The 23,316-nt window shown below is 49.5% G+C and overlaps 1 protein-coding gene across 3 annotated transcripts in view; it reads right to left on the bottom strand.

The window, feature by feature from the left end:
- Nucleotides 1-22,782, bottom strand: part of RPH3AL (rabphilin 3A like (without C2 domains)) — a 34,472-nt gene extending 11,690 nt beyond the window's left edge. For 2 of the 3 annotated variants that reach the window (XM_009469571.2, XM_087751809.1), the window contains exons 1-5: nt 22,672-22,782; nt 21,137-21,280; nt 18,968-19,097; nt 14,821-14,907; nt 5,450-5,624 (exon numbers count right to left, since the gene is read on the bottom strand). In XM_009469571.2, the coding sequence (XP_009467846.1) occupies nt 5,450-5,624; nt 14,821-14,907; nt 18,968-19,097; nt 21,137-21,280; nt 22,672-22,748 (613 nt within the window). In that variant the 5' untranslated portion in view covers nt 22,749-22,782. Of the gene's footprint in view, nt 1-5,449; nt 5,625-11,278; nt 11,772-14,820; nt 14,908-18,967; nt 19,098-21,136; nt 21,281-22,671 lie in introns of those variants that run through there. The other variant, XR_015703464.1, reaches the window with a different exon arrangement.
- Between the last annotated feature and the right edge of the window lie 534 nt (nt 22,783-23,316).

The raw sequence follows: 23,316 nt of genomic DNA, 5'->3' as shown, positions 1-23,316 counted from the left end.
CCGTTCTGCTGCCGAACATACCCCTTTGCCCCTGCACTGTTACTCATAGTGCCCAGCCTCACGGTGCTGCCGGGCACAGGAGGGACATGGGTGCAGCAGTACAAGGTGACAACCATGGGGCAGCAAAGACAGCTGTCAGTTCATCTCTCTACATCAGCGCTAAAATTCACTACACGTGGTTCACAGAGCTACAAACCCTTTAGCGCTGCCCCGGGCAAGAGGATGGGTATCCCGCCCCTTGCAAAGGCGAGCAAAAGCTGTAAAACATTTCTGCCAAGCACCTCTGCAGACACTCCTGTATTCAGGCAGCTATCTGTACTACACAAAATATTTTATTAAAAAAAAAAATTAATACCTAAAATAGCGCTTTTCTGGAGTTAACATCTCTGAGGATATTAAAGCTGGCTGCCAGTGTTATTGCAAAGTGTTATTCAAGTTGCTCTGGCAGGCCGCTCCCCATGCACGCCGTGCTGCTGGGAAGCGCTGTGCAGAGGACAGGCTGCCAGGCCCCCTCCTTGCTGCCCACGCAGCTTTTCCCCCGGGCACCAGCTCCTCCTGCACCCACAGCTTTTCCCTCCTGGCACCATCAGAAATGGGACCTCTCACCTGCGGGGAAAGGGGCTGTGGAGCGAAGCCGGGCAGAGAGCAAAGCCCCGTTACAAGCAGGGGGGCTGCACTTCTGGCTAAGAGTTCTCAGAGCAAAGGTTTGGCTTTGGGCTTTGCTGTCTTAAAGACAGCTTCGCTGCTTCCCAAAAGCTCCCTGGGAGAGGTGGGGGACCATATATAAATACTATTAATAACAACCCATACATACCAGGCTCTTTGCTACAAAATCCAAATCTCCACTGTGAGAATTATTCTGACCGTCCCATTGCCCAATTCCCTCAGCAAATGCACTCCTGTCCCACTTGGTCATCATCCTTTTTTGGCCTCCTGGATTCATCAAATCCATCGCTTTAGAACAGCTCCTTCCTCCATGAATCCTTTAAAAACGCTGGAAGTCAGGATTTATTTGGAGAAGGCCCCAGTGAATCAGTGGAGGTGACTTTAGCTGCCTTCCCTTCTGCCGTTCAGCAGTTCAGACAGGACCAGCACAAGAGGAGGAAAATATTAATGACATGAAGGGACTCACACTGCAGAGGCAGCCCTGTCTGCTCTCATTTCCTCTGCTGCCAATAAGAGTGTATTTTACCCACTGCACCAATGTTTCCCTTTAAGGCAATTTTTCTCCCAAAGCTCCCAGACCTTCTGCTGGCACTTTCCGAAGCCCAGAAGTCATAAATCTGGTGTTCCAGCAGTTGCTGATATATCAATAAGAGTCGTTGGACGGCTGTACTTTCAGAGAATGTAACAGATTTATCCCTCTCCGTCTCCAGCTGACTGAAAAAAAAAAGCTCGTAAAAAGAAATATGCCGAGATAAAACTTGCAAGAAAAGCAGTATTCCCACAGGGAACAGGTCATTCATCGAGGGCCTGAACTCCTGCGGCTGCTGCCGGAGCCCACAATCGCTCCAACATGTGGTTCAACCTCCAAGCCAGAGGTACCGGAGCCTCACAGCACAGAGAGCCGCAGGGAATGGTGGAGGGCTGCTGGGCTGCACTTAACCCCAGCAGCAGATGATGTGGGGAGGCTGTGCCGAGGCCAAGGGGAAAGGAGCACTTGGCTGGGGTTGAGCTCTAATATTAAATGCATTCATTTGGCACGGGCACGCCTGCGATGGGAAAAGCCAGCCACGCTCTCTCCCACTGCCCATTGCAGGGCAGAGCTCAGTCCCTGCATGCACAAAGCTTGGCACTTCTTGCAGCTGCCAAAAATACAGAAAAAACACACGGGCATGCATGGGCACCCTGCAGCAACAGCTCTGAATAGTCACACACGCCCAGCACAGCCAAGACACATCGGATGAGCAGGCTGAGCACAAGCCCTTGAGCACACAGCTCCCCTGCAGCACCCCTATCATCAGCCTTTGCAAATGTGACCTCCGGGGAGTGGTGAAACAACAGCTCCTGGTCACTGAGGGTCGGAGGGTCAGAGATGAAGAGTTTTATTACATCCCAAGTGTCTCACTGAGTACAGCTCCCATGCTAGATCACACCCAGCGCTGCCCCCAATTGCAGGAACATCTCCTAGCAGGAGGAGGGGACAAGACCCATCTGCTCTCCCCTTCAGAAGCAGCACACGTGCAGCTTCAGTGCTAACCAAACTTGTAGAGAAGTTGGATGACTCCTCGGTGGCCTGCAAAGCTCTTGACCTGACACAGCATGCTCCTCTCTGCTCCATCACTCGGGTATTTGGCCTCCAGCACACAGACGCCAGATGAACCTGCTGCATCCCCCTGCCCAGCTGCTGCTCCCATGCTCCGACAGCGCCAAGCCCAGCATGTCGCATTGCTTGGCAACGGGATTGGAGCACATTGCAACGGGAGAAACCACCGGAGACCGAGCAGAGCAGCAGGCAGCCCTCATGCCAAACAGTGCAATACCTCAGGGATCACGCTTCTTTTTTCCACCCAGTTGCTTCACATTTTTTTCTGCAGAACTCAGAGTTCAGAGGAAGGAAAGCCCTGCTGCTTACTGCTCCCCACCCCCTGACGGCCCCATCCCGCCTGACCCAGTGCAGAAACCCACCCACATTCCACCACATGGAGCAGAGCTGCTCCCCAGCACAAGAAATATTATTGCTATTCTCCCCATGACAATACATTTGTGCCTTAACTAATAGCAGGGTTCCCATGGCAACTGCTTGTTTATTACAGAAAAACGAAAGGCAATGGCAAATCCCAGTGTCAGCAAGCGCGAGAAAAATAATGGGTGTGTAAAAATAAAACTTCTTCCTGGTAGGTTTGGCGTTTCTTCCAGGAGACACGTTCCTGCAGTCCCTCAGTCCCGCTGCCTTCCCACCCTCCTGCAGCAGGCACAGCCAGAGCGGCCGGTACCCAGGGCCTGGCACTGACCCCCTCCTTTTGAGAGGAAAAGGGACACCTGAGGTTTGCCCCATCCCTGCTGAAAGACAGCTCCTGGCATGGAGGATGTCAAAGGGACAAATGTGACTTCTCTCTCCCAGGCTCTCCAGGGGCTGTGCTGGGATATGGCTACGCCTGTGCTGGTCCCACGTCATTTGAATCCCTTAATAGCTGAGAGACAGCTCCTCCAGCATCTCGGGAGGCGACTGGTGGGGTTAGACATGGCTGGCCGAGATAACAGAAACCCCACCGAGAGCAGCCTCTCAGAGTCAGGCACGTTAAATGCCAGAGCTCGTTCTCGAGAACATCCTGCCAAACAAGCAACAGGGCTTTACTCAGTGCTGAAAGGATGTGTTCAGATGAGGGCACACGAGGTGTGAGCTGACAAATGCTATCACCCAGGCAGAGGTAAGGCAGGCTGCCTTGTCAGCCACAGCCTCATAAAGCTCAGTCCAGGCCCGGTCACAGATTCACACCGGCAATATCACAGCTACAGCATCTCCACGGGTGAAGGTGGCTGCCCTGCACATTGCAGAGGTTTCGAATGACGAACAGCAGAAGTCCCAGCACTGGCAGGTGAAAAAGAGTTAAATGGAGGGGCGAGATGTACAAGCTCACAGCTTCAGAGATGAATTACAGCCTGCAGTGCCCATTGAAACCTGTCCAGAGGACAGGCGGCCTAACAGAGAAGGGCAACAAGGAAAGAAAGCACCAGAAAATAAAACCATAAGTTAGTATTATCCAACCCATAAAACAGCAGCCAGCCAAAAATCAGAGCACAGGGAGAAAGGCAGCTCACCACCCACATCAGAGCTTACCAAAGGCCACTTTATTGTCCTCCACCTGCTCCTTTGCTGCTCCTGCCAGTATTTAGGGGGAGACCTTCCCCCAAAACAAAACTCAACTAAAAAGCTGAACGAAAAAGTAAGCCAGGTCTGGGCTATACCTCTTTGACTCGTAATGTTTTCTGTATCATGTGAACAGAAAATACCTCATCAATCAGTTCATTTGCTAAGACAGCTCCTTCCCAGCATCTCCTGGAGGGAAGCACAACCATCTACTGTTGATCTAATTTGTCTTTAATTACAAAAGTTACAGTAGGGCTGGGAGTGCTTTCCTAGCTGAGGCCTGAAGAGAAGGTTTGTAAACCCAACTCTCCTGAGTCCTCTTTACTGAAAGGTTATTTCCCCCTGCACTACTGATAAGATTTATCTTGATGTGGAAGAGTGTATGCTGCTGGTACACTGAAGAGGTCTTCTCCAATTGAGGGGATCTAATAGCAGAAGATAGAAGGGGAGAGAGGCCAGACAGTTCTGCTAATCCACACCAGAAAGAAATGAAGAGAAATCAAAGCAGACTGGCAGCAGCTTTAATTCTGCAGCATCCATCCGCTGCTGTGCTATTGACCCTGAGTGCTCAGCTCCTCAATGCCGAGCTGCTATTTCCCCCCAGCTGGCTCCAGGCACAACACTGGAGTGGGCATACGAGCAATGACAGGGTAGGCAGATGGAAGATAGGGGGGAAAAAAGCCCTCCAAGGCAGCGCTGTGAATGGGATCTGACGCGGCAGCGATCCAAGATGCCACATGTGATACAACGGTCTACTTCAATCAAGGTCTACCTCAAAGAACAGGGATGTGAGTGCTGAAGCTCATAAATCTTCAGGCTTGTAAGTGCTCTGGCCCCAGCCCTGCACAGGGCTGAGTTAATCAACAGCTTCTCCAAGACACATTTAAAGAACAACTCAGCCCTGAGCTCTCCATGCTGCAAACCTCAGCCCCCTCCCCAAGGCCTGGGGAAGAAGCTTCACCCTTTGCCGGTCTCACCTGCTCAGGGGCATCAGGCACAAAAGGACACCGCCAGCATCGGCTCGCTCCTGCCCACTGACTGTAAAAAACTGTCTGCCCACTTGCTCCAGGCCCCAGGAAGACCCCCAGGGAGATGCCGGGGGTGTAATTTCTAACCCAGTTCAAAGCGACCTGAGGTATCTGCCCAATGGTGCTCTGTGGAGCAGAAGCAAGGAGCAAGTAGACCCAAGGAGGGAGGGAATAAGACCAGCCTTTTGTCAGCCTTGGCTGCACAACGATGTCCATCAGTGGCACCAGCCTACGTAGTTCAGCAGGAGGAGCTCTTTGGGCTACAGTCTGCTTCAAGTGTCTGCTTCATAGCTCATGCCCTCCTTGGCAGTCCCAGCAAAACAGTGGGGGCTACAAGGAATGGAGGAAAGCAAGGGTGGACTGAAGGACAGGGACTCCAGGAGGACTGGGGCTAGTCTGGGCCACCAATGAGCACTTAAATAACAGTGAAACCTGAAAAACATACCATAGCCAAAAAACCCCACCACTGCCCATGTGGGAAACACACCCCATCCTGTTGGCTATCCCCTACCTCTAACAGAGAGCCTCTCCTATTAGCTGAATCCTGCTAGCAACAGGTCCTTCTCCCCCTCTCCCTCCCTGTTTCCTGGGTAAGGAGCAGACAACCAACCCTTTCCCCTGGCCCAGGTGAAGGATCGGCTGGTCCCGACGCTCTCTGCCTCCGGCACGGCTGGCTCGCTTTGCCAAGGCTGCGAGGGCAGCTCACTGGATTTGCTGCTGCTCTTCAAAGGTGTGATGTACTTGGGCAGCCCTTTGTAGAACCACGCACCAGACCTCTTCCAAACCTGTTGGAGATGGAGACACAACACCTTAAGCCTGGATTTTCACAGCAAGAGAGCACAATCAACACCAAATGAGCTCTCCAACAAGCTCAGCCCAGCCACTCCCTCTGAGCTACCTTGACCCCACTCAAACACGGAGGGGGTCAAGCCTTCCAGCTCACAGAGCCCAATGGTTCCCCTGCGCTCTGCAACTACCACAGCATCCCAAATTTCTCCCCACACATTGTCAGCCCAGCTTCACCTTGGTCCTTCTTCCACCACTAAAACAATCTCAAATTTGAATGAGCAACAGGCACAGACTGAAGAAGGAGCAGACGGTGATCGTGCAAACCACAGAGCTTCTCATGTTTGCCGGGTCAAGACCAGATGTTTCTCTGATGCCATGCTTAAGTCAAACGCACATTCCCGGCTTACTACAAAGATATCAGGATGAAATTCCCTGGCCTGCACTAAGCAGTGGGCAATTCAGATTCTGCATCTGTTGCTTTCCCATTGGGAATCCACAAAAAGAAAGGCTTCCCAGAGAAAGCAGGCACATGTCATGGGTGGCAATAGCTCCAAGCACATGCTTTGCTTAGAGTAAAACACGTCTTGCACTGGCTGGAGGGGCAGCAATTCCTAACAAGTATCTCCTCCTGGGCCAGGTCGCTTTACTTCTGAGAGTCAAAGACCAGCAGCAGCTGAGGGATGCAAGCGGCAATGCCAGGACAGCAGAAATGCTGCCTCGCGCCATACTGAATGGCACAACCTTGGCGTTCATTTCACGGAGCAATTCAGGCCAAGCCAGACCATTTAACGAGCGTGCTTGAAAACCCCAGAACAAGAGGAACGACACTCAAGTAACCTGAACCTGCAGCAGAAAACAGACTGCGAGCGCTAAGCTGTAATACCTCCTGTAAGAACGCCCTCTACTCTCCAATTTAGTTTTAATGCAGCTTATGATGAAGGAGCTCTATTAAGTATATTTAATATAAAGCCTGCTGTGAGCCAGAGGAAGGGAAAAGGATGGCAGCTCAGACAAGGAGAAATGTCCTCTAAAAACCTAATTCTTTTGTGCCTTCCAGCAGTCTAATAATGAGCTAATAAGACAGTCAGGGCAAAAATAAGTTAATATAGTAAAAACATTTTCTATTTCATGCAAGGGGGTAGCAATCTTGCACTTCTATTCAGAGTAAAGGAGATCATCAGTGTTTCTGCTCCAAGTTCCCAAAGCATTTTGCATACAGAATCACCATGATGGCAATGGCTACAAAATGCAGATATCCCTAATTACACCAATACATCTGCAATTTGCATTTAGGGCTTAATCAAAGCAGAGGGCAGTGACAACACCTGGCACTCAGGAGAAGTTCTTCTCATGCAGGCACAAAAAGCAGGACACCACCATCACCATTTCACTGATGGGAGGAGATTGCTCAGCAGGTTGCCTGGTTCCTAGTCCAAAGCCATCAACACAGAGAGCTAAAATCTCTGTGTTTGGGGTCTTGAAAGCCAAGTGAAGGTGACCTGAATTCGGATGGGAACTTGGGAGTAAGCTTTTTAAAAGAAGAGCACCCAGCAGAAGAAAGCAGAGCATTGCTGTGACCCAGCACACACATCAGTTACTGTAAGAGTGCAAGAGAGAAGCTCGCGTGCACCACAGCAGGATGTAGAAACCAGGAGGTGAGAGCACCCTGCAATTACACCAACATTTTCCTTCTGGATAACAGCCCAGTGGGACGGTGAGTCTGCCATCCAAGTGAAAAGCTGGGAAGCCAATTCTCTAAAGGAGAGAAGACTACAAGTTCTTCTACAGAGGGGGCCTTGGCAGGCAGGACATTTTACCAGCTCCTTCACCAGCGTGCAAAGAGCCAAAATAGTGACCCAGCCGGTCGAGGCACAAGCTGACACAGCTCCTTCTGCTAGCATGTAGGGACTGCAAAACATTTGGTACAGGTTGTACAACAGCACTCATCAGTGCAGCACAGAGACCCTTGAGGAACACGCTCTGCTATCCCCACAAAACCAAGAACTGGGAAATGCAATATGTTTTTTAAATCTGGGACAGACATCTCTACGTGGAGCTTAGCCCACTGCAACTCAGGTAAACGTACACGATGCAGGAGCTGCACGCACAGGACACGGCAGGCAGAACAGGGACTGCGGCCATGGGGTTTGCAACCTGATCAGCACCGTGGCTTGAGGAGGGCAGGTTGTCTGTCCCCTGCCGCACACCGGGTAGCTGGAGCACACGTAGCTTCTCTGTGCAAACTGCCAGGGAGGAAGCACCCCTTTCGTACAGTCGTTCTCTGAACAGACCTTGCAACATCTGTAATTTAATTTGAAGCACTGAAGAGACCTATTATCTTCAGGCTAACTACAATTTAGGCACACCATAAAACCAATCAGACACAGCAAGGATTGCTGTAAGAAAGGGCTGGTCACCCCAAGGTTTCTCACTATCCCAAAGCAAATCCAGCTATAGAAAGAGTTAATGACATAATACACCCAGCTCTGATGCAGTAATACTAGTATAAAATTGATTCTGTGCATACATATTCTCTTGAAATTGATGCTTCTAATAGAATTTAGTCTTATTACAGCAGTACTGAAATTGTTTTGAAATCAGCTCTAAAATAGCTGCAGCAAGATGCTCTCCCCTATATTAATTTAGTACCTCTGTCTCCCCCCAGGTTAGCAGCGTGCCCCAACCGAAACAACCGCGGTTCACGTTCTGTTCTGCACATGGGCACACAGGTTAGTTTTAGCATCCATGCATCAAAACAAATCGATGTTGCTGACTGCTGTTGATGGTAGTTTCATTGATCCTAAGAGTGGCCCGACAGCAAAGTCCTTGCTTGATTTTAAATTAATAAATCTGCAATGGTGCTTCAAGAATAAAACTCCTGTTCATTAGCAGGAGTTTGCTTTTTCCAATGAGGAGAGAGTTTTGCTCCCATGAGCCTCATTGCCACGTAAGGTGAAATCCAGCCCCCACGGCAGCCTGAGTTTGGGTGGAGCTGGAATTTCACCAGCGAGAGGGACAACGAGCCCCTTCAGTCTCTTGCAACAATCCAATTTTAAGTGACATTGATCATCCCTTGCTCTGAGTGCTTGACAGAGGGGAATAAAGATCTGTATCTGCATTATCCCAGATGAGGACGTGGTGGCCCAGCATGTGGCTCAGGGCAGAGCAGCCACACCATGGTTCACCAACTGCAGCTGTCCCTGGCCCACTGCACTCAAACTGGCCCAGCCAAACACAACCAAAATCCACACTAAATATTGACTTCCTTCAGGCTCCTGTCCTTCTGCCTCCCCTGACACCTAAACCACCCTAAAGCAAAGTGGGGGAGGACACGGGGAAGAAGAGCTACTTTAGCAACAGACTCCTTTTTTTATTACTTGAAACCAATTTCAATGGCCATGACAAGCCCAGAGAGCTCAATGCCTTTTCTAACCCTGATAATATTCCTATTAAAGTTGCATCAAGCCATCATTACAGCTACAGGATGAGACAGTCAGAAGCAGATGCGTATTTTTATCTAGCACATTCAAGTGCAGCCTGTAAATGGGACCTAACAGAGAATCACTGGGCCCTAGTGAAATGCATGTTACTGCTCGAACTTCTCCCTCCTCTTTCTCCTTCTCTGAACATACAAGTGCTAAAACAAGCTCCTAAACAGAGAAAACATTAGGACTTGCTGACCAAGGGATGGGGTTCAAGCTGAAGGAATCGTAACAGATGCTTGCAGCCCCCCTGGAGTTCGCTTCACCAAGCCACGAGTCCCCCAAACAGAGATGCTTAGAAAGGCTCTTCACTACAAAGCCACATTTTGCTCTACCACCTACTGCTTGCCACACAGTAGCTGTTCTCATTCTGCAGCCCCCTTCCTTCGCAGCAGCTTGGGCTGGGCTGTGCCAGAGGAAAACAGCTACCTTTAGCTTCCCATGCTGCCATCAGCGTTATTAGCTCAATTCCCCAGCAGCCGAAAGGCGGGGGAGCAGGTTCTCCTGGGCTACAATGCTTAATGAAGAGAAAGGCACCTACAAATGCGACCACCCTGGGAGGACTTCGTTGCCATCGCTCTCGCGCAGCACATGCCCACACACTCACTTTGTCCCAGCTCTCCACCATGGCTCTGGCACGCTGCAAACCACTGGCAGGGAGAAAGAGCAAGCACTCTTCAGCTTCGTTATTTGCATTCATCTGCTTTTCCATAACACAGAGATTTCCAATTACATTATTTACAGCAATCTGTTGTCAACTCCCACATTCGGCACTTGAGGATGAAGAAAATTAAAAGGCAGTGAAATTGCTATTCGGAGCTTTGTTTCCGGAATAGCAAAATCTATCGCACCTCTGACCCCAACGTTTCTCAAGCTGCAATGGCTGCCAGCCTTCAACGATTTATCATTCCCCTCTCAATCAGGCCTCTTTTTTTCCTGTGGCTCTATTCTAGAGGACACTATTTTGAGTCTAACCACTTGCTACCACCCCCCAAAATAATATGGCAGGCTATTGATGAGTTCTTTGAATTGCAAACAGGTGCACATCACTTCGATTCAATCCAGAGTCACCCAAAATAAACACTCCCCTCCATCAGCGTGGTATTTTGCCAAGAAATCATCATGCCAGGCAGGAATAACCCTGCGCTATGTTGGCTTATAATGTTCAAAACGGTATGAGTGTATACGTGGAAAGGGAAGCCCTGGGGGCAAAAGGGGAGGAGACAACTCTGTTCTTCCATTGCAGTAATCTTCTTCCTCTGCATGGTTTATTGTGATAAACCAAGAAATGCAGCCAGCCATGAAAATGCCATTTAGTGAAGGAGAAGAAATTAAAGGGAAAGTGAAGCAGAGGGGGCAAATTAAAACTTTAACAGGTCCCTGATAGCTGACACTCTCTTTCATATTTGATGGGGTTTAAAAAAAGCTATCTCCCCCCACCCTACTTAAACTGTTTTCATTATCGCTACAATTTTGGATGTGTCAATTCAAATGTAAATGTGCACAAACGCTTCCAAGAGGATTTTAATTACGATGATAGCATCGCTAATTATGGATATAAAAAAAATATATAAAGTGGTAATTCAGGAAGGTGCTTTGCAGAACCTGGCGGTATCAGTCAAAACAAGGCTGTGTAGAGAGTTAAATGGCTGGGCAGGGATTCGACGAAACACAGCAGGTCCCATTTCCCCTTCAGGCCAGGAGGTGACAGGCAGACTTCAGCCACACACGACTAATTCAACATGGGTATTGCTGCCCAAGCTGTTATCAAGCTCACGTGCTCTGCCAGAGGCCTGGCAGCAGGGAATCATTCCAGCTGTATCGTAGCTCCTCCCAGGCAGTTTTGCTCCTCTGACAGCCGCTGCAATAAGCCCGTTTTGCTGGAGGACTTGCTCCCTTTCTACCCTGCACTCTCATTCCCATGGGTGCATCACTGCTTCACTGCCAAGTTAGCAAACAGGCTCACTGCAAACCCATGGCCAACGTTTGCTGCAGTCAGGGATCAGCACCCCTGCTCGTGCTATGGGACTCCATATGCATGCAGAAACAGGACTGCCCCAAGGAGGATAAGCCCTCCATGCTCAGTTTCCAGAAAGGCAATGCAAGATGCAAAGCCAAGAAAGGCAATGCAGCACGTGGAGGAGGGAATAAGGAAGGGAGATTCTTACCCTCGAAAATGAGTGTGAGCTTGACTGACTTTGCTTCTACCCTTGCTTGCAGGAACAATAAAACACAGTCCACACCTGCTTTAATTCCATCGCCCTCAGAAGACATTGCAAATGGGCCACTTCTGGCCTAAAGCAGATGAGGTCTATCTTATTTCAGGAAGAAGAGATGCACTTATGATGCAGGGGTGTCTGCTGGTCCTTGGGGATGTTCTCTTTGCCAGGAGGAACATTCAGGCTCTGTCAGGTCCCGGCTGTGTGAGAACACAGTACTTTCCTCCCAGTGGCTCTCAGGCAGCTTGGAGACCCTCACCCTGCCTGTACACATCATGCTCAGCAGCTCGAGTGCTGCCATACACACCGTTTTGCTTCTGGATGATTGGGACACTAGCAGCAGGCAGAATCCATTAATCACCTCCACTCTCCAGAAATAAGACAGTGTCAGAGAGACCTGTTCCTCATTGCCATGCAGCACAGCCTTCCCGGTGGAGGTTTTCTGAAGGAAACAGGAAGCAGCAAAGAACACTTCTGAATGGCTGAGGCTGGGATTCCCAAAGGGATCTATGGGCATCAAGCATTCGTCTCCAACTGAAAAACCGATGTAAACAATAGCTTGTTACTTTGGTCTTCAGTTTGACCCAGGCATACTGATGATTTAATTGTAACTGAAGCCAGCACAGATTCTGTCCACACAGCAAAAGGGGGAAGACGACTACCAAATGTCACTAAACTTACCCTAGCTTAAATCAGGCCTACAGGGATAAATAATAACAAGGAAAATGGAGGGATGAGAGTTTTACCATGTATGAACAATGCTGCACACTTTAGCTGTTAGCTGGTATATGCGAACGTCCAACCCCACCATCCTGGCTTGACATCCTGGTGGGCCACAAGACTCAGGTGCTCACTCAGTGTGTGGCAGAAGCTAAAGGGGACAATTATAGTCCTAGGCTCTTGTCCCAGCCAGGTGACACTTATTAACTCTAGCCAACATCACTTAGTCCATCCAGGTTTCCGAGTGACCTCCCTTTCTCACTTCAGTGCCTGACTGTCTCTCACTAACAGAGTTGAGAGCTTCATAAATATCATGCCCAAATAGCTTGAGCGGTGGTTTAGAAAATTACAGACAGCGATCAAAGCACTGATGTGGAGGGAATCACCTAGCTTGGAAACACCACATCTCATCACACCTGCTGGGGGGGGGGGCACTCCAGACCAGCATCAAACACTCACCCACTAGAGCTGGCCAAGTTTAGGGATCTGAGCACAGCCTGACAAGTTGGGAGGTGTTGCCAGAGCTCTGTGGCCTGGGACAAGCCTACTTTAAGCATGTGCTTCGTTGGCATGGGCTAAAGAAGAACCTTTCTCAGTCACGCTGTACATTGAGAAGGGGAGAGAAGGGTGGTATTGGCTTGTTACTGCATCACACAACCCAAAGTGCTTTGGTGGGCTCCTGAAGCTCCCTGCCTGGATCCCAGGAAATGAAATGGGGCTGATACCTACTCACCATGCAGGGGATTCACAGGTTAGACAGAAACGAGAATATCTGATCCCAAAAAGCAAACATCCATCTGCATCATTGATAGCAAATATAACCTTCAGCAAAGAGCATGGCCAAATGGGTTTGGTCCAGAGCAGATGGCCATACAAGACAGATCCAGATCACAGACAGCAACAAGGAACTGGTTGTGAACACAAGCCCTGAAAAGAAAGCTGGTAATTTAGTGCATGCCCTGTAATATCAAGACACCTGAACCAGCTTCAGGGACTGCACGAGTACCAGCCGTCAGCCTGAGGCCTAAGAGTCTCATCTCTTCCTTACACAGACTCTTAGGGAAGACCTGATCAAAGTCACTTTCCAGGCATTTATTCTGATATTACCTCAACTTCCTCGCCCTGTCTGACATGCCTCAAGGCTTCTGCTAATTCTCAATGCTTCCCTGCCTTTCCCCAAAATAAAAGCAGAGCATGTGGGAAGACAGAGGGGATGTATGACTTGATGCCTGACTGCATGTCCACACTGTGACCCTTCCAACCTTCTGGTCAGGGCACCAGCACCACCGCAAACAAGAAAGGAGACAGACCTGAACTGACCTTAAAAAGAATAAAAAAAATAAAGATGAAGCTTAGGGTTGGGAGGTAAGATGAGGCTAATTTTTTAGTTATTCTAAGAGGGAAAGTTCCATCCATTTTCATTAGGGAAGCACTTCGGCCATATCTCAGGTTTCACAGAGAGAGCGAGCTCTGAAGGTTACCGTACCCTCACACACCGGTGGCACATAACACTTACTGGACAGGTTAATATTCTTTTCTGTCCAGTGACTGCAGCTCCTCATTATTTTTATAAGAAATAGGAAAAACAAACCAATTACACAGTGGGGGATGAGGAAAAAAAAAAATACAGAAAGAACAGAAAAAAAAAAAGAAATAAAGTCAATTTTAGTCCCCTACCCATCTCCCTGCAGAACACAGAAAATATCGTGACCTGCCTCACTCTCCGTTTTGGGACCTCCATCTGGAATTCAAAACATCTGGATAATTCAGTGTATCAAATTATTAGCAATATCCAGGGAGCTGAAATGCTCTCTGCCTGCCCTACCCACACCACTGCTCAAAAGTTAAAGGCCAGCAGCATCCATGTACCCCTCATCCTACCTGAACATGAACTTTGCAAGTGCTCCCACACAGACAAACTCCTCCTATGTAAAACCTAAGCAATGCTAAGTTTTCACAACTAGTATAAAAAAAAAATCAGCACCTCAAACACCTGCACAAATGCTCTCACTACACTTCAAAAATTGATTTAGCACAGCACCCAGGTTTCACAGTTGGTTGCAGTGGTCAGAAATAGCTGCACTGGATTGATGTTCAAGGACCACAAGCAAAAGCCCAAAATAAATTGACGGGAACAAGTGAAAATCCTTCTGTAATCACAGAACAAATTCACTGACTTCACTTCACTGTAGAGCAGCGAGCCCTGATGTTGGTGGATGCTGGCTGGCAGACAAGAACTGAGGCACGCCATTACTTTTTGCAGTGTAAAGTCAAGGATGAAGGATATAAAAATTTAGAGACCTACATTAGAAGTCTCACACTCTGGCAAGTTATGGGATTTTGCAGGCAGGGAGGAAAACAGACTTAAAAGCTGCAATCCTAGTTATTTTTAGAGGGACAAATATTGCAGCTATGCTACTGATCTCTCCAGCTGTATTAAAGAACCAGTGTTAGCCAAGTTTATTTGCCACAGAACTAGGAGGGAGAGTGCAGCAGCAAAAGGTAACAGTCTCTTTATGACCATAGCTAGAAAAATTCCACAAAGCCATACAGGCTGCAGGGGCTGGTGTGTTTTTTTTTCCCTCCACCCCCTCACAAACCGAAGTTGTCACCATTATGTGTATTCATCGAGACTGCCTGGCCTCCCAAAACCCATCCCAAGCTCCCCTCCCAGTGCCCAGGCACCGGGAAGAGCCCATGCACACTCAGCACAGACTTGGGGCAGGTAAGTGGATGCTGCTGAGCCCCATCTCTCCACAGTTGCAATTTACCTCTCTCTGTTCACTACAGATCTTGCACAACCAGAGGGGACGTTTCTGGGTTCCAAAGGTTTCTATTCCGCACTTGGTGCAAACTTTCTGAAACAAGGAGAGAGAAAAAAAGAAAAAAAAAAGAAGGTGGCGTTAGCAACTCCCCACAGCCATATAGCCCTTGGGAAAGAGAAGGTCGAAAAGCATCTGTCCCAACAGTTCTGTTTTGCTTTCCTTAAAAACCTAAATATGGCACAATTTTCTTATTTATCCTGGAGAACCACTGATTGCAGGAAACTGCTTCAGGTCTATATGGACATGAGACAAAGGCAAATCTACAGTGCAGTCCTTGACTGCATGTTGAGAAGAGAACTGAATAGGGCAAATCAAACCCCATGACCAATAGGCATATTTCTAGAGCGTTTTTTTTTTTATTCCTCTAAATCCTAAACCCCAATCACTGTGGCATGGAAAGCAGCTGTAACCAAGTACAAAACAAGCATGAGTTTGTGCAAGACTGGAAATCCTCCCTTCCCTCACACACATAGTCTTAAACCCCATGGCCTCCCCTCCCTTTCAGCACACACTCAGCAGCTATTGATTTGTGGCTGCTTAGGAAGCGGGCACAACCGTGCCTACATGCACATTTCCTGAGCAGAATGCTTGATAGCACCGCACGGCCTCTATTGCTACACAAGGGAACTTTCATGTCTCCGCTGGCATTACAAGCCATTTACAACCTGAATCACCTAATATTATATAATGAAGCTGATGTGTATCAGGCTTGGCTTACAGCTTGAATGAGAAATTGGACGAATTCTTTGATCCTCACAGAGCAAAAGCCATTCACAAGAGGGCCCTGGAGAGCAAAACCTTGCTTAGAGAGACATGTGAATTTAATCTCCCCAGCTAAGGTTTTACATATCCCCCTAACCAGGCTGCTCCTCTGAGCCAGGAGGTCTGTGTACAGGGATGAAAGTCTCAGTGGCTCACTCAGCCCTCAGTGCCCATGCCTGGAGGAGGAGAGCGGCAGAACTATGGTACTTGAAGCAATGGCTGCATTGCATGAGTAAACGCACCCAACTATTCTGGTCAGCGTAGCCCAGAGGCAAGACTGTCCCTGACTCATGCTGCACAGAAAGCGGGAGGCAGCACCAGCAGCCCCACAGAGGTTGGTGCTCCTTTCCATCTCTCTGTTCCTGTCCTCACCCTCATCCTCCCAGAGAAATAAGAACAACCTCTTGGGTCTGGTGCATCAATACTCAACATGGTGCTACCCAAGCCAAGAGGGACTGCAGATGCAATTAGCAGACACCACCTGAACTACCCCAAATTCTCCCTACCTCAAACCAAAATCTGAGGGAGCAACTCAGTCCTAAATACCCTCAAAGATCCCAATCCCCATATGTATAGCACATTCAAACACTCCCTCTAGTGGAAGTTTCCAAGCAATTTTATTCCTAGCCATAAATTTTGAAAGTTCCAATATAAAACAGGGCTTTCCTCCTCCCCTTCTCTGCAGACTAGCTGGAAAATCGAGCATCGCTCACAACCCCTCAGAAGACGACATAAAAATCAAGGACATTAAACACAGCCCCATTCCTCATTAAATACAAGATAAAGCACTTTCTTCTCCTACTTATGCTTCACCTGTTATAGATGATACTGACACCTTCTGCATGGTAAATGACACATTATGCTTTGTCTAACTACTGCTATTGTTAACATATCTAGATTTGCATACATCTTTGTCTTGTCATAATGCATTTATTTCTAAGATAATAAAAACTAATATTAAAAATATTCTTCATAAAACAGAAAGCAGCGCTTAGAAAATCCACCAGGCTACAAGAAATACGGAACCTCTATTCAGCAGAAGGGACTTGCTGAAGGTAAGTTCTTTGCTACGTTGCAGATGCATCATTACAACAATCCCTGTTATTGAATTAAACAGGCTGCAATGAGACAGTAACAGAGCAATGCTAGCAAGAAAAATACGAACTTTAAAAATCCATAATTCCCTGACAAGCCATTGCTTATTGCATACAACACTGCACGAGTGATGGATATCCCTGGACGAGAGAGAACAAGCTTAAAGTAACAGTCCACTCTGTGTGCTCTGTTGAAGGGTTGACTGTTCTCTGAGTTCACTCCACAACATTAAAAAGCAGTAAGGGGAGAAGCCCAGGGCAGCCAGCCAGCATTGCTCTGAGCTCGCACACAGCTGAAAAGTGCAGCCAAGCTGAAAGCAGCTGCAAAACGCACACTGGAAAAGTAGGGTCTCACCTTAAATCAACCTGGATATGAATCCTCCTGAACTGTCCAACAGACTCCAGACAAAAAGGGAATAACCACAGAAAAACCCATCCTTTCTCTGGGGTTTCCTGGTCAGAGCCCTCCCAGAGCCTCAGGCTCACGCAGCCTCACTAGCTGGAGGGGTTACTACCTGCAACTGCAAACGGACAGGGCAGGGAAGTGTCTGCGCCAGCTTTTGCCTCCTCATTAGTGTACAAGGCTCAAAGGAAGGAGGTTAGAAAGTGCTGTGGCAATGTGACCTAGCTGGCTTCGGACAAGGTGAGAGCAGAATCGCCAAGGGAAGAAGGCAAGAATACAGCACATCCTGTTATTCTGCATGCTCGAAATTCCGGAAACAGCTAGCCGTCTCCTGTCTGCCATCCAGCCCTTTATTCTCCACAGGCATGTGCGCATAGAGCTCGTGCTCCTCTCCAAGAGAGCTGCCCTGTAGCTCCTGTTTAAACCAGACCTTTCACTTCCCAGTATGTTACTGCTGCTTCCTTCCCCACCCCTTCCTAAAAAGCTACTTTATCCTTGGCTTAGGACCCAGGGGTTCAACGATTTGCGTTTACTTTCCCAGTCACTGCCTTACAAGCAATCCTCTGCTTAACCCCTGCCTCAGTCAAGCTACTTCTGCAAATTGGATCCAGGGGAGAAACTCACTTGACAGCAAAGGCAGCACAGCTCACAGCAGCTCCCTGCCCAGAGAGTACGTATGGAGGGATGCTGGGACTTCAGTTCTGACTGCAAGGGGCACCCACCTCCCTTTCCTCTCTTACAAGAGCTCTAAGCCCAGCAGTGCTGCAGCCAACTGTGGAACAGTGCAGGCCCAACCCAGCAGCCTGCTCTGCATGAGAACTGCATCTCACAAACTCCAGCAGTGCCAGCACGAAAGGTTCTTCAGCGTGGTCTGCATGGCTGCTTAACCACAGAGGTGCCAACATGCACCACTCCATGGTAAAGGAGCAAGTTTTACTAAGTGCTGTCCTGTGGGCTCCACGGGACAGGGTGGGTGACACGGGCAAATGTCTCCTTAGCGCCAGTACCCACCAGGGACAGAGTCGGCACACGCTGCTCCCTTCCACCCTACCAGCACTAAGTCAGAAACACTCCTGCACCCAGTAGGCACCCTCACCTCTCCCCAGGCAACACACTGAGGCAAAGCCACTTACAGAGGTATCTCCCCAGGGAAAGATGGGCTTCAAGTGCAGGAAAAACAGCCTCCCAGCAGAGGGAGGATAAGGTGGTTGCCTTGGAGATCATAATCTCCACAGCAATACAGATTAACCCCTTAGCTGCAGAGTCTAGACAAGAAACATTCGTCCCCCGGGGCACTGGTAGAACAGCAGTCTCCCTGCAAACTGATGCTGCATTTCAAACAGCACCCATGCAGTCCTGCCAACAACACATACAAACACGGGCAGGCATTGATGCACAGGCTAATTTATGCCTCAGGGTTGGAAACCTTACACTGGTTTGGAACTTCAAGATGGATTTAAGTCCTCTGAAGAGACACACTACTGGAAGGGCTAAGGGCAAACTTTGCAGTAAGTAACAGTAAAGCACACAGATCCTTTTGAGTTGCCTCTGATGGCCATACATTCCTGCCCCTTCTCCCACTCTGCAACCCCAGAGTGGGAAGTGCAGAGGGGGCTGATGCACCCCACCTCAGCACCAGGTGCAGTTTAGGCACTTCAGGATCCTGAGGAATAAGATAACCAGTGTGCAAGAGGAAACCTGATGGTTTGACAGCACCAACCTGGACAAGTGGGGCTAAGATAAGTTAACTCTGTAGAGCTATCTAGCTTCCTAGTGGCCTTTTCTGGACAGATTTGCTACCAGGAACAGGCAGAATCCATGTGACCAAACCCACCTTTTTGCAATCCTGACAAAAGACCGACGTGCTGCCCAGCAGCCCGAGCAGTTCACTGCAGAGCAGACACTGGGAGAGGCCGTTGCCCATCGCGTTCTTTCTCATGTTCTCCAGACGCTCCACCAGGCGCCTGTGGGGAACGAGGCAGAGCAGAGGTCACAGCACTCACCTTGGAAATTGAAGCACGTGGTACTGAGGCATGCCGAAAGCCTGCAGATGCGTGCTCCAGACTCAGCCTACCTTTGCTGCTTCTGTGCTGTTCTGGGCCCCTTGCTGGGACCATATGTACTTTCACTTCAGTCTCTGCACTCAGTGTTTCCTATCAAGTGGCTCTTGGACTTCAGGGGATACAAACCTCTGTAAATCCATCTACCAATGCTCATCAAGCCCAGAATAATCAAAACTGCAAATACCACTGACAGGCCTGACTCAGCTAGTGGGTGCAGCGCAGACAGCTCACAAGAGGGGCTTGGTCCCAGCACCCTTTAGGAGCTCAGTGTCACTGGGGCCACACAGTCTCAGCACAATGATTTCCTGCCTGTAGAGCAAGAAAAACGTTTAGTGCTCAGATCAGGGCAAGTCAGACAGCACCAGGAAAGGGCAGCGTAGTTAGACCTGCCAAGCCCTGCTCCATTCTTACGTACACTCCCTGAGAGCAGCACTGCAGGCATATCACTTGCCCACATCCCATTAGAAGCAGGAAGGCCAGACTGAAGCCATCAGACCAAAATGAGCCCGGCTGCAGTACAGGAATGCCAGTAACTGCTCCCTGCTCCATTCGACAGCCCGCTTGGAAGACAGGAAGCACATATGTATGCACAATGTCCATAGCAGCAGGACTACGAAAGGGAAGGAAGGCGGGATAAGCAATTAGGATGCAGGATGTGGAGAGCATGCAGAGCAAGGCTGCTGTCATGAGATCACTGCTTGGCAATTCTCAGGCATCCATTTGTAGATGGGGACAATAACAGCCAGGCCATTTATCAGAGGCAGTGACCAGCCACAGCCATGCGCGTGCATGTGGCTCAGGGAGGAATCGCAATCCTGCTATCCATGCAACCCCATTCTCATTAGCACTAATGTCCCATCAACCAAGCCCCACACTGAGAGGAAGGCAAGGTCTGTTTGAAAGAGGTACTGCCTATGGTGATGAGGTCAGACAGCACAGCCAGGCTGAGCCATCATTACTGGATTTATGATCCTTGACTTCAGTACAAGAGAACTCCCAGGGGTTAACAAAGGCATTTCAGAGAATGCTTCAGCATGGGAACAGCAAGGCTCTCGCTTTCTGCAAGCTACACCAACAACCGCACAGGAACGATCGGCCCCTCAGGATCGCTGGCTGCTTCTGGGGCTGCTGGGGTCTCCCATATATCATGCAAACATCACCATCAGTTCTCGTTAGCACTCACTAACGTGCACCGCACAGGGACAGAGTGAAGCACAGGGGCAGGAAGCTGGGCCTGCTGGACATGGGATGGGAGTCACTGGGGTTTCCTGTCTCGTGAACACGAAACACCACTGGGAAATGCTGCAGGACTGCCGAACTCCCCAGCTTTAAAGGCAGACAGTGTAGGATGACTACAGACACAGCTGAGGCCAGACCTCCAGCAGGACTGAAAAGAAATGGAAATCTGAAGCAGCAAAAGGATGCCCATAAATTAAATAATTCAAGCTAGCAAACCCCTTCCAGAGGGCTCAGCCAACTCGAACATAAACTCATTCACTGCTCCAGGCAAAATCCCAGGGGGCTGCCACAGACAAGGGAAAACCTAGCTGTCCTGCCAGCAGCAGTTTCTGAACCATAGCGTCCACTAGCAGTGGGCGCAGCTGCACAGCTCGGCATCTTCCCCAGCCTCTTCCAGAGCCACTGAGGCAGCTGCCTTAGCACAGACTGCATTTACCAGGGACTGTGTCAGTAGCTGCAACCACAGCAAGCCCCAAGGCTCAAAGAAGGCACAAGAAAGGCTTGAGATATGGGGAGAAGGAAAACATCACATCCTTCCCAATGTTCAACACCTCCAAACAAGCAACATGGGAGGGGAAAATAACTGACCTATGGGATGCTCTGACTGATGGGAGGCTGAGCTCAGGCAGTCAGGAGAGCCACCCCTCTGTCTGCACTGACCTTTCCTTCTGAGGGAAGGGGACAAATGAACGTGACTGTACCCAATGCGCTGCTGCTCGATGATGTCCAATTTCTCCGCCTTGCGGATGACTTCCAGAATGACCTCAAGTTCCTGCGGGCTCAGAGCCTGCATCTTCCTCTGCTTCTCAGTCTGGAACGTGTGCACCGACCAGCCCGTCTGGAGCCTGCAGGAGGGGGCGGAGGGAAGAATTAAGCTGTGAAAGGAAAGCACAAAACCCCTGACCTGCCCCACAGGCCAAACCTGCCAGGCACACAGAGCCTGCGTCAGCCTTCCATCAGAGAAGTCTGTTCCCTGGCTAACGCCCAAAGCAGGACTCTCTTCTCACTGACCAGATCACCGCATCACTCCTCCAGCAGCACTGGGTGCTGCACTGTCTCTCCCTGCTCTCTCATTTCCCTTTGTGCTCCAGTTTGTATTTTACCGCTCCATGTCCTCACCCCTGTTTGACTCTGCCCATAAAGAAAACTAGTGCATCTAGGGCTGGCTATCCTGGGGGTACGCTTGCAGGGGCGGGTACTGATGCCAGACACCACAAATGCCAACAGCAGACTCCGGAACACAGGGAGTACCTGCACCCTCCTCCCCCCCAGATCACACATTTCTAAGGTCCTCAGTTCAAACACACAAATCACCAGGCACGCTTGGAAATATAAATTTGGCAACTTCCTCCCTTGGTCTAACCCAGGCCCGCACGAGGACTTTAGCAAGCCACTTCCCTCTGTGCCTCACATACAGCAGCTGACTTCTCCTTAGCTCACTTGGGGACTGGCAGGAGCTTTCACAGCTCAATTAATTACCATTCAGTAGGGGTTTAGAGGTCACTGGATAAAGTCACAGCTGCTAGCAGAATGCAGGGCACTATCAGACACAGCTGTCTTAATGAGGCTTTCAGGTGAGGGCTGGAGAAGTGGCAGTGGTGTGCACTGTTCACACTCAGGCAGTCCCCTCGGACACAGGGTGACCTCCTATTTTCTAACACTCTGCAGCAGGCTGACCCCAGAGGTTCAGACAAGAGCAGAGGTGGCAGTGGCATGGTACTGGCTGCCAGAGAAGGAAAGCATCCAAGAAACAAATGCAATTCTAGTGCTTGACTCATCTCCATCCATTTTGTCTTCAGGTTATGCAGTAATTTAACTTCAGGGGAAAATGAGATCAAATGACAAGTTCCTAAAACAAAAGAGAGCTGGCAGCTGAGGGATGCTATCAATGATATTTAGGGTGCTGCAGAGATACGAGCCTGCATCCAAGCCCTTCCTTTCACCCAGGGGAGGGCTGGTGGGATGGACTCCCACCACACACCAGCCGGGCTGCAAACTCCACTGCAGGCGGGCAGCTCCGGGCAGCAGCCAAGCACCCAGCCCGAGCTTAGCAGGCTCCCATCGCACCCAAGCAGCACAATTCTAGGGAACAGAGGGGTCTGCGTGACAGGCAAACTCCTGCCTCCCAACCAGGCTGCGGATGCGGCCGACGGGCCAGCGCTCCACACAGATACCAGGAAACCATTCAGGCCAGAGCTGAGGCTGGAAGGAGAGGAGGGAGGTGGTGAGGACTCACTTGGCACGCAGTGCCAGCTGCCGGTCGTTGGGGCACACCCACTGGCCTGTCCCGCTGCCAAAAATCGTGTCGGCCATGGCACCAGGGTGGGGAGGAGACGAGGGATCACACCTGTAAGAAGCAAACACCAGCATTGAGCACAGCTGCCACCCCACCCTCAAGAAAGCACAGGGCAGCACTTGGAACAGCCTTATAACTGTCCCGACGGGCCGCTCTTCTGGCAAGCAAAACAGAGATGATCTGCCAGCGTCACACACAGTGCAAGTAGACAGACTGACACCCACAGACAGCAATAAAAACATACCATCATCCTCATAAAATATAAGCCAATAAATACCTTCAAATACCTTGAAGACAAGGCTGGAAGTTTAGATTTTATGGTACTCTGAAAAAAAGCCAGAGACTCTTTGTCAGTTCTGATTTTTCATTTCAAACTAGAGGAAAGTGTTGTTTGTAAGAATAATCTCTGCCTCACCACCTCTAGAGCCCCAACACTGCAGTACTGACAGAGAAAGCCACTCTAAAGGACACAAAGAAGCTACAGTTCCTTTTTTTTACCTCTTAATGGGGTAACAAACAAAAACCCACGCGACAATCAGCATGAATAGTGGCAAGTCATTTCGTTCATTAAAACTGCCTCCATAA

The sequence above is a fragment of the Nipponia nippon genome, unplaced genomic scaffold, assembly GCF_047370975.1.
Source record: "Nipponia nippon isolate SJK-2023a ecotype South Korea unplaced genomic scaffold, ASM4737097v1 scaffold_15, whole genome shotgun sequence".
In the NCBI taxonomy this organism is placed as follows: Eukaryota; Metazoa; Chordata; class Aves; order Pelecaniformes; family Threskiornithidae; genus Nipponia; species Nipponia nippon.
This window is presented reverse-complemented; position numbering and strand designations above follow the sequence as displayed.